The sequence below is a fragment of the Haemorhous mexicanus genome, chromosome 6 (assembly GCF_027477595.1).
Source record: "Haemorhous mexicanus isolate bHaeMex1 chromosome 6, bHaeMex1.pri, whole genome shotgun sequence".
Classification (NCBI taxonomy): Eukaryota; Metazoa; Chordata; class Aves; order Passeriformes; family Fringillidae; genus Haemorhous; species Haemorhous mexicanus.
In genome coordinates, this window is record NC_082346.1 from 36,135,627 (window position 1) to 36,152,036 (window position 16,410).

The window sequence follows — 16,410 nt, forward strand, 5'->3', positions numbered from 1 at the left end:
GCATCTCCAGAAACTGGTTCGTTTGACATATGAAAAATCTACTTCTCCAAACTTCTTTATATAGCACTTTTAATAATCAATAAACAGCAGCTCCAAATATGCATTTGGAGCCTTTAGTGCTCTGTACTACAGTGAAAGATTTACATTACATTTCCAAACTTCATCCCCTCCCAAAAGTGCCTATTGGTGATGAATTATAAAAGCATCTTGATTAGATGATTGTTTCTGTATCATCCACCACATAACTCCAGGTGAGGCCAAGAGGGCTACTCCTTTATGGAGGAACCTACAAGGACCTTGGGTATGTTATCACCTAAGGCAGAAATTCAATCTTAAACTTAATAGTGCAATCCTCTTGGGAAAACAGCAGCTCCTCCTTTACATCTCACACTCAGGATTACTGTGCACAGCCAAACAGATCTAGTTGCATTTTACCTTTCATGTGGCAGCATTTTAGGAAACAGCTAGCATTTCTATAGCATTCAAAAAACCAGCTACTCACGAACCCACCAAACATGCCTTAAAACCATCACTTAGTCCATGACAGCTTGACAGTAATATGGCAGTCACTGTAACTACTGAGAAACCCTTTGGCAGCCGGGAAAACCATCCTCACTAGCTGCTCATTATATTGCTTAAAAAACTAGAGCACTTCCCCAGCCACTGAGTGGGAGTTATCTTGAAAACACATAAAAAGTATTTTCTAAAAGAATGAAAAAATGTGGAAGCAATTACATAGACCCAGACACATTCCCTCTCTGTGACAAATCATTTAGGTATTCTTGCTTAGATCTTACATAACCATCATCTATCTTAATAAAAGACAATATTTAAGTTATGCTTCTATTTTAAGTGGGTTTTTTGTTTGCTTTGCTTTTTTTTTACAGCTGTTAACACTGTGCCTTCAAAATAACAAGCTGTAGCAGTGTGGACAAAATACATTTATTTGGAACCCATCAATGAATGGTAGGTTCATATGGCATTTCTGCATGTCACAGATGGAAATAAGATTTCTTCTTTTTAAGCAACATACAGATATCAGTGAAGTAAGAAAATGTGAGAAATCAGCTACAGCAATTTATGGTGGACGACATTGTGAGGTTGGTGACTTTTATGTATCTTTGTCCAGTTGCTACTCAATTCTGAAATGTTGTCTCAGAGGACTAAGCACAAGTAACTTGTGGAAATGCCCCAGAAGTTTGAGAAAGAAATATTTCTTGGGTTTTCTTTCAAATGTCAAAGTAAAAAGGTTCAAAGAAAAGACATTAAGATATCTATGAGGGCTGGCCCCTATTTGCTATTCTTACCTATATAACTCCAAAGGAAAAGGAAAGAAAAGATGATCTATCTCTATTCCTTCAGCATAAGAAGGTCTTCCTTCTTTCACTAAGACAACCTTACAATTGCTTCCCCTACCCTTGCAAAATCTTTTTCTTCCCAAAGCAAGGAAATGAAGACTAGGCAGGAGAAAGGGCACTGACACATTCCCTTAACCCTTATGATAATAGAAGTCTGTATTGCTCTGTTCTGCAAGGCTAGTCCAAGCTACTACTGTTCAGGTCACATGATCCCCAAAGTATGGTCCTGGCAAGCAACTTCCAGATTTTCCCACAATCAGAAAAACCTTTCCGACAATCAGAAAAATGAAGCTGAGAATTAAGATGGAACAAACAGGTGCATTCTGACTTACTTAGGTCATGAGGAGTAAGAACCAGATATACATGAAACTGTGAATTTTAGGAAAACTGTTTCCAGTCTGCTTTACATGATGGTTGTGAGCTTTGCTACCTATCATTTCCAGCTCTGAGTTTGAGCACCAAAACTTGTAGTGTTTCATGTTTTCTCATAACAGTTTCAACTAATGCTGATTTAATGTGTAGTCTGAATTAATTCTAGAACTTTGAGCCTTCCCACTGTGATTGTCCAACTATTACCTCTTGCACACCTGCCATACTTCTTAGACCTCAATGATCTATATACTATACAAAGGGATGCTCTGAGAAGACTGGCAAAAAGAATTCACACTTATGTTGCCACTTCCAGGAATATTTTTTTTTAGGTACAGAGAAAAGAAAGGATATGTTTGCAGCAAAAGACAGCTAGCCTCACTAAAAATAAACAAAACCAGCTGAAACTGGGGCAAGTTTAAACTCCCGCTTGCTGGTCAAGTGTTGCCAGGTGTCAAAATGTTCATAAGTTGAAGCCTGACTTCTCAGAATGGCATCTCCTATTTTTGCCCATATTTCCTCTTTCCTTCATTTGACAGTGCTGCTTTCTCACCATCTGGGATCTAAGGAGCTGAAAGCAGGGACAAGCAGCACAGTCCCACCTTCTCCATTTGCCAAATAGGACATGAGGATGTAAATGGCCCTAAATACACAGCAGTGTAACCAAACATTAATTCCTTCTGTTTCTTTAGGCACAGCATAATGTTTTGACATCAAATTGGAAGAAAGAGAAGCTTTCAGATATAAAAGAGGCAAACTACTCCTAAGTCTAAACACATCCTGGTTTTCCCACAGCCCCTCCCAGTAGTTCAGACAACAATAAGCATCATCTGCCTGCTTAAATCAGCTCTATTGCATCATTGCCCATAACAAGCTGCCAGCCTCATACTTCAGGATAAAAAAGTATGAAACACCTTTCTCTTAATTAATGTATATTCATACATTGTTTGAGATGAAGTTTTATGTAGGTAATAAATCTTCTTTCTACATGCAAGTTATCTTTATCTGTTAACTAGTAAAAGAAAAATCAAGTGCTAAGAAAATTTGTTAACCTGGAAATTCAGGTTAAGATATGTATTCCCAAGATAAAGGACTAGATAAGAAAGTGTTCTGGTGACTTAAAATGGAAAAAAAAAAAAAAAGCTTTGAGTTGCAGTGAAAAAATACTTTTTTTTGTTAATGTGTATGACACCATAAAGTGTTATAAGGCTGAAGTGAGAGTCTTCCAACATGGCTGTATTAATAAAAAACTGCTGCTTTGAGGCAGAATGCCTTGCCTTTGGTTTCCTCCCCTGGAAACATTTATTTTTCACAGAACCATGTAAACAATTATCCTTAAAAACAGATTTTATGACTATTCAAACACCTGAACCCCCCATCATCCATATCCATTGCAGAAGACTCATACTTCATTTCTATCAAAATTTTAAAGCTATAAGTATCAAAATTTTTAAGTTTTAAATTAATAATTTGCTTGAGTTATTCTTCAAATACTACAGCAATATAGTTTAAATTACTGATATCAAGGCAGCTACTTTTCATAGTGGCAGTTATAAAGACAATTGTAGGTAACAGTGGCAAGAATAGCAGACTTCATTTTGTCGTCAGAGAGAAAGCTTCTGCTTAACTGCAAATATCTGCAAAGGAATCTTATTAAACACATTTTCACTTCCAGAATGATGACTGAACTTCCAGGTTTTGTTTGAATTGCCTTTTACTACTTTATATTGCAAAGCAGCCAACTTTCAAACTTTTCCCACCTCCTTTTTCCTGAACACAGTCAGCTGCATTTGAGGACTCAAAACATTTCTAGTCAAAACCAGCAGATTTATTGTGTATGTTTTTAGTTAAAACCTAGTTGAGAGGACAGCATGGTGCTCAGGCAGATCTACCAAAGCAGGGACACTGTAGGGAAGATAACAGATATTCCAGCCATGTCCCAGGGAAGAATGATAAATTTCTTACAACCCAGACACCGAAATCTTTATCAGGGACCTCTCAATTAGAATAGAGCTCTGGCTGATCCTGACCTAGAGCATTTTATTTTAGTAGTTCGCCTTGTACTGGCATGATAGAGCCTCATCTCTTAATTGGAGAATATCTGGTGATTGAGAATTTCAGTTCACTCTATTTTTCTGGTCACTTATACTTTCAATCTTCTTTGCTCTCCTTTCCTCAAAAGGAAGGCAGCATTCTACACACACTTTGCTGAACAGCAAGCATACTTTAAAATCACCTTTAAGCATGTATGCACACTGCAGAAAATCTCACTTAAATTTAGCTGAGGAATCAATGCTCAAGACACAGACCATAGTGAATATATGGGTGGGTTGTCCTTTTAACACAAAATGGTTATTTCAGCACCTGAAACTGTGAGGAACCAATTAAAATCAATACCACAAAAGTACTTGTCAACTTAAGTGGAATTTGGCATCATTCCCGTGCAAGTTAACAGATGTGCATCCTTAGCAGAGAGTACACTAGGAACTACCTCACCAGCGCGAAAACAATGTTTGAATTTGTTTGCAAGTGTCCTGAGAGGCAGGAAGAGGCTCTGGAAAATTAAAGCATGAATTTGTTACTCAGTAACTCATACAAGGAGCATGGCATTTAACAAACAGTGCTCCATTTTTAAGCTTGCTCAGGTAACTTGAGAGGCTTCAGGTTCTGAAACAAACTGGCCAACAACTTTTAAGATCCTACATTCTAAGAGAATCCTGTTGTAACAGGGTAGAGGGTTTACTGGAGCTTTTAAAATTACTTAGAAAACTGTGTTTTTCTTGATTTTGCACTTAATCAATGACCTAAAATACAGCAGATGAGACTGCCACTAAAATAAATAGCTTCCCTGAGCAGATGTAAGAAAGGACTATTACAGCCATCCAAGCCAAAATCCCCAGCTTTTGCTATACAATGGCCTCAGTCAGAACAGCAGGGGGCAAATTCCATACACTTGTAACTCAGACTGTCTGAGAGAATTCTAGAGAACCCTTCACATTCACATGTGGTATGAAAACATCTAAATCTCAATATAAGCACCTAAAAAAGTCTGTCAGCCTTCAACCACTTAAAGCTATGAAGAAATTGAAGCACACACATATGCACATCCCCAAAGCAATAAACACCCCAGAAATATATCAGTGGGGAGGTACCTAAAGGTACAGCTGAAATGTGGTATAAAGCCAAAAGAGAAAATAAATTTCAGTTTGGAAACATTTTGGAGTTTTATTTTGGGCTCCAGGTTAATATTGAAGAGTTATTCAACAAGTCTACATGGACTGAACTAATTCTGTCCATCATCTGTAAAGGCCAACAATAGAAGCTACTACTACAGATGTACATTCCAATTTTGCTCTACCAAATAACAATTATCAAAAAAACCCAATCTGAAACAAAAAACTAACATGAGGCCAGAAATAAACTCATGTCTATTAAAAGCACTACTGCTTGTTTGGTTTTTCTTTAGTTTTCAAGTACGCGAACAATAGGATTTTATCTGCCCAAGTAGATAAGTATGAATTATTTGAAAGTATGTGTTTTCCCTGACTGTATTAGACCAATTTCCTACCAGAACACAGCCAGTGAAAGTATAAATTAGTTGACAGTACACAAAGGATAAGGTAAAGGAAACTTACACTGAGGGATGTATACTTTCTGTAAAGCAATATCCATAGCGTTCCTAGACACAGTACACTAATAACAGCCATTGAGAGGGGAAAATCCAATTATTCTCTTTAGCAGATTTTGTGTATTAGTAATACATTTATATTTATAGCCAAATTAAAAACAGGTGGAAGGAAAGAAGAATTGCTCTTCAGATCCGGATTTCTGCTACATTCAAAAGGTTAAGACTAAAGATATTCTGAAGCACATAAATGCAACAGTTTGAAAGACTGTGAAAAGAGAAAAAAATGCCCAAAGAACAGGCTTGAAACATATAAAAAGTCTGGATCAGAGAGATCTATAATCTCAAATATTTAAAGTAGTTTCACTATCTAGGACACTCAGCAGTTTGAACTTGAGACACCAGACATGCCCCCTTAGCTTCCAGCCAAGCTGTGAATGTTGGTAGAAGATCTATAATGGATGGAGCTGCCTGCTGTCTTGGTGGGTGGTTCTACAGAGAACTTTGTAGTACTACAGTCAAATTTAAAAAAAGGCTCCTCCATATATCAGGAGACGAAAAATACAATGTTACAACAGTAACGCCCTAAACCATATTAGCATCTGGAGGACAGAAAATTCTCCAATCTAGGAGAAATACAGTAGAATCACTTTAAAGAGGGGAGGGGCGTGTGAAAAAAAAAAAAAAAAAAAAAAAAAAGAACAGCCATAAGAACAAACTCTGGGTATGAAGAAATGCTGAAAAATTGTCAACAATCTGAACATAGAGAGAACTGATACTACAAGCAACACTTTAATGTCTTGAAGGTTTGTTCCTACTTTTGTCACTATGTATTCATGCAAAATGCAACAAGAGGGGTCTATTTTACAGCGGATGAACTGCTCATTACATCTCCCTGTACTTAACCCTTCTAACTCCTTTTCAGACTTCCTAAAGTAGAAATTGAGATGCAGACCAGCATATGATAAGGCAAATTTGGTACCTGGGCAAGACGGTGAAAATGTGAAAAAACCCACAAAAATATTGGCAGGTTTTCTAAAACCATATATTTGAATTTATGAATTCTAAACACAAGCAGACTGAAAGACATATACAACCTGAAAAATGAAATCTGACATTGCAGCTTTTTTGCCTCATGACATTTTAGCATCTCGTGAACGACTTTTTTCAGTCCTTTGCAATGCATTGGAGGTAACAGAGTGGATCACATATACCATGCTAAATGTTTCACAAGAAACTCTGGAAACACACTTGAAATGGAAAATGCATTTGATTTCTTCCAGCCAGACACTAGAAGGCTCAAACTAGACCATATGAAAATAATTTTTCGGATTTGTTTAAAATGGAAGACCCTAAATGAGGCTACTTCTCTACTGTAATCTGTTGAGAAGGCTAGGACCTACTTGTTGCCTGAATCTTGAGAAAATGTGTAATTTGTGTTCACTTTCATGTCTTTTGTTGCACTTAACCTAAAACGGAACACATCAGGGCCACCCATTCTACAGCAGGACACAGAAACATACCAAATAAAACCATGTCCATCCAATAGTTCCAGAATTAACATGTAACATCCACCACTGAAAAGCAAAGTAAAATTCAAATACCAACTTTAATAAGTAGGACTTGACTGTGGGATTTCCTCACAAGGGAAATTACTCTGGAAAATTAAAATCAAACGCAACTTCTTTCAGAGCATAATATTGTTCCAATCTTGCCATAACTCACTGCTAAATTCTGGAAAAGATAACCAACTCATTAATGATTGAGCAGAGATACGTTTGGCAATACTTATCAGGAGCAAGTATAAAACAAAGTTAGGTTTTTTTATAATAGAACCTTTCATCTCTCACTAGATGTTTTGCATTTACCAGCATCCCAGAACTTAATTATTGTACTTGTCATTCAAAAAAAAGTAAATTCAGGACTAACAGAGATATCCAAATTCAATCTTCAGGAAAAAAATGTCCACTGGTATGTGACAGTCTTAGAAAGCATCCAGCTTGTTGACAGCAATTTAATCTGAATCTAATACTCTGCTTTTTCTGCAGAAAAGTTTATGCTTCTTGAACCAATTCCATCATGAAACTTTAAGAAGCCTGTACACAGCACCCAGACTACCAAAACATTCCTGATTTCATTACAGACTGGAATTACTTTGTCAAAACATGCTAGAGTTTCTTCAAAGCTGCCTGCTCATTTTACAATTTAGGATCCAAAAGTGAATCTGAACTCTCAAGGTCACCACCTAGTCAAACCCCTGCTCAAAGTGGCACAACCATTATCATTCAGTGAAGTTACTTAATTGCCAAAGATAATAAACCAAATGAAGAACTTCATTTTCTTATGGTGTTTAATTTCCTCTCCTCTCCAGACTTGACAGGCAGTCCTCCACCCCAGGCAGTGGATTGTTCCAGCCCAGGTGCAGGATTTCACTCTTGTCTTGGCCAAACATCAGAAGTCCCTTTCTGTGTCCCCATTCTCACATCTAGAGCCACGTTACTGAAAGTCCTACCTCCCCCCCTCGAATTTAATACCACCTGCAAACCTGAGGGACACAGCACATCTGTTATCCTAGTAATGGAAAAGGAAATGAACCAGGACTGGCTGCAGGATCAGCTTCCACACCCACCATGCCACCAGCAGCCAACCCATTATGACACTGAGCCACTGTGTGGACACAGAATCACACCTCCGAGCCCCGTGCTCCTCTCAGCCCTTCCTCCCACCTCATAGTTCCACCTCTGCTACACAAATTACCCCATCTGCCTAAAAGGACAATGAAAGCTGTGCTACACAACTCTATTCCCACCTAAGTGAGTGATATTAGGTCTACACAGGTATTCATAAATTCCTTTACAAGCATCAATTTACTGCTGTAATGCAGAACATTAATGTAATGAGCTATAGATATTTTGTCTTTTAGTGTCAGTTTTATGTAACACAATTTTTACCTGCACCAATATTTTACTTTAGCTTTACTTAATTATTGAAAGCTTAGGGTCTGACACTTAAAATCAGACCAAACATAGTGTTTAAGAGCCTAGCACTGAGTAGATTGGCAAACTAAATTTGATTTGCAATTTTCAATTTAAGTAATTTTTCCATAAGCTTATAGTGAGAGCTTGAATGAACTCTAAAAATACACAGAAATGACACACTACCCAGAAATAATTCTGTTATTCAACTTAACTGCCCTCTTGCGGTCAGCATTTACTTCTGATCAAGTTCTATATTCTTAACATTTATGTCAGTCATTTTAACTGTGCTGACCACTCTGTAAAAACTGCAAGCACTTTAAGGTAGGGGAATAAAGTAAAAGAAAAAACCTACAGTATTTCTATCAGACTATAATTTTTTTCTCTCTTCCCTCCATTCAAAATTAAACATATAAAGAAACAGAAGAATCTCCAAACACCAGGACTAACAACTGGATTTTCAACATATACAAAACAATTGCTATTTTTCTTGAATGAAATTTATTAGTATGTAACTTACATGCATTTTTGTATTGTATTTTTGCAGTTGTCTTTGTAAAAAGTGGGGTTTTGCCAGTTGGTTATGACTTCTTGGGAGGTTTTTTTTTATTCTCTGCTTCATATACCTCTAATACAGAAAATTCCCATCCTGAAAGAAAAGGTCCTCTGTCTCTTCTGAAGTTTTATGTATAGTAGAGCATTTGCTTGATTTTTCTGCCCTCTAATACACAGTATTAATATAATCTATTATTTTAAGCCTCCTAGCTTGTAAATTTGCTGCTAATAGCTTCTTCCCACTGCACAGTTACAGACAAGAATCACCATGACTGTTGGCTTGTCTGCTGCCTAGTCCATGAAGGCTGTCCCGTAATTAACCTGTTAGAGTCATCCATAAATACTCTTTGATAAAACCAGGCAAATGGTGCAGCAAAGAAGAAAATCTGTCATCTTGACTGTAAATTGCTTAGTTTAAATGGATCAATGTGTTTTTCATGGGCTAGGAACTACACTAAAATTTGCTGTTTAAGACACGAACAAAATGGCTTTAACTTGAGCTACAGTAGTAGCAATAATACCTCCACAGGTTTTTCAGTTTCCTTAAGCCATTACTCTTTGTGAATAAAATTATTTCTAAGCTTGCAAAAGTCATGAACATAAAAAACCTTTAGAGTGGTAGATACTGAGAAAAGCATTTAGCCATGTTCTCCTCAAAAAACAATAATTGGCCTTTCTAAAATAAAAAAGTCCAATATAAAATTTTACTATACAAATTTAAATGAAAACACAGTTGCATTACTGAAATTATTAATAGCTGCAGACAAAAACATGAGACTGTGTCCTGAGTAATACCTTCACAAAGCAAATCAGTATCCCTGCAACACATGCACTCATATTCAGCTATGGCAATTCAGAAAGTAAATTCTGAACACTGATCAGTAGGAACATCAAAGCACTTTCCCTAAGATATTCCATTAACAATTTCTGCTTATTCTACATGAATTAAGGACATATTTTAGAAAATACTTCAAAATTTTACTGCATCCTATGCCTCTTTGTTTTCAGTCTCCATAATAGAGCAATATTTGCAAGGGTACAAATGTATAAAGTTAATTATCGCCCCAGATTTTTATATTCTTCCAATAGGCTAAAAAAGCCTTTCCAATGACACCATGATAAAGTGAATTAACACTTCTTTCTTCACCTCCTATTAGTAATGCCATGTACTTTCACTGCAGACTAGTAATTTCCTGGTAAATCAATTAATGATACAGAAATTAAGTTGATTTAAAAAAAAGTTTACTGCCTAATGTCCTTTGAAATTAAATTTGCCATGTGATCAAACAATCAACCAAGAACTCATAAGTCTACTCATAACAATCAACTAAGAAGTCATAACATTAAGAACGTAATTTACATGTATTGACTTCTGAGCTTAAAAGCATTAAGAAAGAGAAAGGTATACTTATAGATCCACCTAGCTACTTTTTAAACTTAAAATTCAAAAACCATATGATGAGAGCTGACCAACAAAAAAGGGTGAAAACTTCCTGAAGAAAATAATTTTCCTTTAAAGTTGCAGGTTTTGTCAATTAGGTTAAGCTTCAACAACTTTGCCCAGAGATTTAAATTACAAAATTGATCCCTCAAAAGTATTCACTTTAGTGAATAACGCTTTCATAATTCCACAGAAAAAATATGTCAGGGTTGACTCATATTTAAAAAATTTAAACACTGTGAAATTGTAAGTTTCTGGTGTATACTATCAATATATTAAAAGGAAAACTGATTTAACTAAAGGTACCCTATTTTACTGAGAACTTTAGCATTTACTGAAGACAGAACACATGAAGTCCCTCTCAACACACTAGAGAATAATATGCGATCTGTTCAGCTGGTCGACAGGCTGTCAAGAGGTGTAAGTCCCAGTCCAATCCTAATTTACACACATGGCCTTTATACCCACCATCAACTGATGCAATCAATACCTATCCTTTCAAGACTGTCTATACTGAGGACTTAAGATTGGGTGCTTTATGGATTAAAGAAGCAAAAGAAGAACAAAGTTCAGCCAAAGCAAGAAGAGAAGTAACTCCAGCATCATAAACAGCTCCAGTGAATGTTGTTTAAGATTTATTAAGAACCCTCAAATTTACAAAAAATAATTCCTGGAGAACAGTGTAACAGGACAGCTAGTAAATAAATGTAAGCATTACAAGCAATCTATTTCTAGTTTTTAATACCTAAATGCCATTTAAAGAGTTGAACCAGGACTTACTTCAGAGAATAGTGACTTATGTAAAAGCCAAAGAATGGCTATTTCTAGTAAACAGGTTTTAGATGGGGTAAGGGGCAGAGGAGAGCAGTCTCTCTCGATTTAGATAAGTTTGATTATTTTTGGCCAGGATACATATTTTTGAAGTTATGCCAGAAATTAAGAAAAATGCGTATCTTATCTTGAAACACATCATATTCTATACCCTAACACTCTTTTACATTCTTTCTGAATATAGAGAACTTAACACTGAATTATCTGTGCTTCCTTTGCCCCGTGCTCCTCTCCTACCCTTGCCATGGTTAAAGAACTTACTAGGACTGCACAGCCACAATCAGAGGCTTCTTTTCTCAGTGCAACTCTATTAAGACCATTCCCATCTACATAAGAAAAAAAAGCCTTTAACCAATATTCCTGTATAATACCTTTTACACATGCAGAGACAATTATACATATTCAAGAGTGACTATTCTAGCCTGGAAGCCAGCTATACTGCTGAATCTTTTATGAACAAGGCATTATTGGTACCACAGCAACAAATCCATATAATTCCACTTAAAAAGTTCAAGCTTAGAAGCAAAACCAGAAATACTAAACCCAATAGATGAATCAAAAGGTTTGTAAAGACTGTGCTATCACCCATTTAAAAAGGAATCATTTCAACAAAATACATTATTCAGTATTAAAAAGGAAAGAAATATAAAATTGAGAGAAGATTAAATAATCATTATCTGACAAAGGCAGACTCAAGGTGGCTAAAGGAAAATGCTGAGCAGCGAAAAGAACACTGTGAAAGTCTAAAGCATGGTATGAGCTAGTGAAAGTCTCATTTCAAATCAAAGGTTATTTACTTTACTTGGTTCAGCTCTACACAGTTTCAGGAAGTGGGGCTGGGAGATCCAGGACTGCAGCCCATCTATCACTATTTCTCATTGCTTAGAGCCACACATTTGTATTACACACCACTACTGTCTGCACAGTTCAAACTCGTAACACTTCCCTTTCCTATCAGAGCACTGTGACAACGGTATGACAATCTTCCTAAGTCAAGATAAAAGGAGAACAGACAAGGAGCTTTGTCACAATCTATTTTCTCCTAATGGTTCTCTTCTGCACCATTTCCCAGCCAGCCAGGCCCAGACATCAAGAGAGAACTGGATCAGAGCTTCATGCCTCTGCCCAATGTTTCAGGAGAAAACAGCTCCAGACCACTGTCTTATTCACATGGCCTAAGGCTAATATTTTTTGTTTGTATAAATTCAGGACAATTTCATCCATGCAGTGCCAAACTGTGTCCTGCTTCAGTAATAAATAAGTGCTTTGATTTGTTCAGCCTGGAAGAACTCACTACATTGCATCAAGATCTGTTTTATTATTAAGATCTACGCTTTGTGGTTGGCTCTCTCAATACCAGGAATCAATTTTTTCTACAAATAAGCTCTAAACAATTAATCACTTTAATGTTTTGTTTCTTTCAGATAAGCATTCACCTTAAGGAGACAGAGGTAATTCAAATCAAGCCAAATGTGGTGCATGTGGAAACAGCTGGTTTCTCTGTTTTCTACCCACCAAGAAAATACAGTGCACTTCCAGACCTTTTCCTTCTAGAAAACTCAGAGAATTTATTGAATTCCTTAGAAACTAAAAAACTTAAACAGAATGGTTGCTGAAGAATTACTATTTGAGAGGGGAAAAGCATTTACTATTTTTCCATAGGGGCAATAAAAATCACAAATTAGTCCTTGCAAAGACAAACCTATTCAACAAACCTTTATTTTGCTGTCTTTTGCATACTAGCACCTTACTGAATAAGTATTTTTCAGATTAGAGGTATAAGCCAGAAATAGAATTGAAATTCAAAAAATGCTTGAAACAAAAATGCAAAAATCTGTGTACTTAAAAAAACACACAGGGTTTCTTCACACTCTAAAGACTTGCTTTCACAGCTTTGAAGAATTTACAATATGAGCATATTGTCAACAGCTGTCATAATTTCTGCAGGTCTGACCCTGTCTCCCAGTGAAGGTCATAAAATCAGCTGGATATTTCCAAATTCCAAGACTTTAGCAATAAAGTTATCATATCATGTAAGTTGCTCCGGAGTGAAATTAAGGAGAAATTTCCTAGAAACACAAGTTTTTAAAAATTATCAGCACTCAATAGCTTACTTACCTAAGTATACATTAATAGCAGCAGTTAGGCATAGCACCTTAAAAAGGGGGGGGGGGGGGGGGGCAGAGGGAGAAAAAAACCCCACAGCCCACCCTACAGGCTAATTCTCCTAATGATAAATTAAATTGTTCTAGTAATAATAATTTCCACTACCTTTTCCATCTGGTAGTTATTCCCAGTTAGTGACCCATTGCAAATACAGCTGTTTCAGCTTACACTCAGAACAGCTTTCTGCTGATAGGTAAGATGCTCTACTAAAACCAAAGTTGTTATGCTTTACCTTAAAATACATAAACAAAAGATCAAGAATAGGACCCCTCACTATAAGGGGTTTAATTCCCCATTCCATCTTTTTGCATGATAATTTGAGAACTCAAAAAAATTAATTAAAATTTTGTATAGAAATTACACCATTCCTATTTGAGTTCTTCCTTACTTGACATTTTTTCTGTCACTGCCTTGTCAAGAAGCAACAACTTGTCTTTCAAAACTTCAGTCTCTGTTAATGAAACAGTAAATGGGACATGAGAATACCTGAGAACCACTGGGACACAGTATTTAGCACCTATCATTTGATCTGCCTAACTACTGCAAGAGCTGTTTGCTCATAACGCTTGCTGCAAAATCTCCTGCGGCATCAGCAAGAGAAGCCCACTGAACCCTTCTGTACTCTGGAGCTTGAGAAAACTGAAAGGGTTTTCTTTTACATGAACTAAAATCTTAAATCCACAAGATTACCTATGAATCTAAAAAAGGTTTTGTCTGTTGGAGACAGCTATGTACAAGCAGTACATTGCAGCATCAGCTGGTTTAACAGTTCTTAAGGGAACACATCTGCATCCCAGTTCTTGGTTTCCCACAGACTGACTATCACAGCTATACAGAATATGTTACTTGATACTAAAAGAAATGAGCACTACCCTAGAAAATTTAGATGCTATAGGGACAGGTATACAAGTACTTAATAATTTGGCACTGCTAAAAGTGCAGGGGTGTGTACCTATTAGCATGTCAGGACAAAAAATTATGGTAATGAGGCCTTCAAAAGGCTCTTTAGAAGTCAATTTAGCCTTTTCAGAGATTTACTGAATGTGGTATAATTGCAAAGACTGCCAACACAAGAAGTTGAATGTGATCCAGAATATAGCTATAGAAACCACATCATGGAAAGAAAGCAAAGGCATTTGGACTAAAAGGATACAAGGACTAAAATTACAGGGGAAGGGAGCAGAGCAGCCTTATCCCATTTGCAGGTTTCCATCTTAATGTCTTGCTCTCCCGAGTAAAACTCTGCAGCACGATGCCAAGAAATACAGTAATGATGAACAGACTTTTAAAAGAAGCATGCAAGAGCTTAAAAATGCTCAAGGATTACTGGACAATATCATGGGAATAGTAAGGCCTCTAGGTTTTAATTATATTTTAAAGGGACGTCTGCTTCAGTTGTATTTTATGTGTCAAGTTATGCTGGAACATTCCCTGATAACAGGTATTGAATATGACTAGCAAAAGTATAAGAATACAACCAGGATCAGATTACTTTAAAGCAAATAATTAAAGCACAATAATTTATCTTAAGGAGAGCTGAAGTGCATAATCAGCCAAGTGATGTTTCACAGCTACAACACCCCTACACACCAGGCATTTAGAAAGGGATCTAAAAAAGTGGCAGAAACATTTCCACACTTCTGTGTTGGTCAAATTATCCAGACATAGGTTATCAATTTAATTTTAAAAAGACCTTGCAGAAAGGTCATCTGTGCATCTGCCCACCCATGGGAACACACCCATTAGTATTGTACTCCTATGAAAAAGAGTGCTATCTGATGCAATAGTTCTGCTTTAAAGAGAAGCAGTCCTTTACTGATATCCCACCATAGGATACTCACAAGCTATTTCTGCAACACATGACATGTTAATTAATTGCAATGCATATAAAAATGAATTTTTGAGACTATCAACAATGTTGATACCTAGTAAGTCTTCATTCAGTGACAAATTACAATAGTTTGAGGAAATAAACCAAGTATTTCACATAAATCTGGTAGAAATAAATGCTTTAAGACAGATATCCTCTTTACAATGGGCTAGTCATCTGTGAGGCTTAGGTGACAGAATAAGAACACTTATTTGAGTTGTGAACTGTTAATTCTGTTGCTGAGAATGCTCTGCTCCTTGTGAACATATTCTTTCATGTTATGTCTGTTCTATGTATGGCTGTTATGTCACTCAGTTCCTCTAAATGTATATCCTAGTATATATAACTGATTCATCAAGGGGAGCCTACGGAAATTACTATTTTAGTATAAGGGGAGAAGCACATTTGAAGTAAACAGTGGGGTAACACCACTTGTTGCTGCTTAGGAAAGCCCTTGCATAGTAAATCAGCCTTGTGAATTTCACTTTGTTCCTGTTTTGATTATTAACACATAATATTTTTATTTTTTACTTTTAATAAATTCATAGCTTGTTTATGAAGACACATTTGGTCTCAATAAATTCAAATACAGCTTTGGACAACTGCATGGAATAAATTTCTTCAGGATTTGTACCAGAACTAAACAAGAGCGACAGTGCAGAGGCAGCAGAGGTCATGGTCAGAAGTTTGGTACCTCTATGGCATAAATCAGGTACTGCTGTCAGGTGCCTCCTCCCATTGCCTTGGCTTTCACTCTGTCCCATGCCATGGCTTTCAGTCACAGGTGGAACCAGACTGCAGAGTGAGCAGGATGAAAAAGAACACAGGAAAAGAAAAATATTTTTCAGTTGAATCAGTTCCTGACCTGGATCAGTAATATGACTGCACAAACTGCAGTGCCATTGGAGAGGGAGAGAATGGCAACTCCCTAAAGAGCCACCAAGAAATAAAAGTAAAGAGTTATGCTCAAGTACTTGCTTTACAGATTCCTTTCAGACCTGTATTTCTTGTTCTGTTCTTTTTGTGGTTTTTTTTTCCTTTTTGTTCAGTTTTTTTTTGTTTGTTTGTTTGTTTGTTTTGTTTTGTTTTTTTTGGTAATTTTTTTCATTCTGACATCCCCTGGTACACTACTGAACTAATTCCTTGTCTTTCATGACTTGGACTGTATCAATCCCCACTAGGTTGGATAAGAGCTGACTAAATATCAGTTAAACATCAAT

The 16,410-nt window shown here is 36.5% G+C and overlaps 1 protein-coding gene across 6 annotated transcripts in view; it reads right to left on the reverse strand.

Annotated features, from left to right (window-relative positions):
- Positions 1 to 16,410, reverse strand: part of STXBP6 (syntaxin binding protein 6) — a 94,580-nt gene that overhangs the window by 25,378 nt on the left and 52,792 nt on the right. The window contains exon 2 of one of the 6 annotated variants that reach the window (XM_059849835.1): positions 15,885 to 15,985. The exons of the other annotated variants lie outside the window; for them this stretch is intronic. Coding sequence (XP_059705818.1) covers positions 15,885 to 15,985 — 101 coding nt within the window. The remainder of the gene's footprint in view (positions 1 to 15,884; positions 15,986 to 16,410) is intronic. 6 annotated transcript variants of the gene reach the window in all.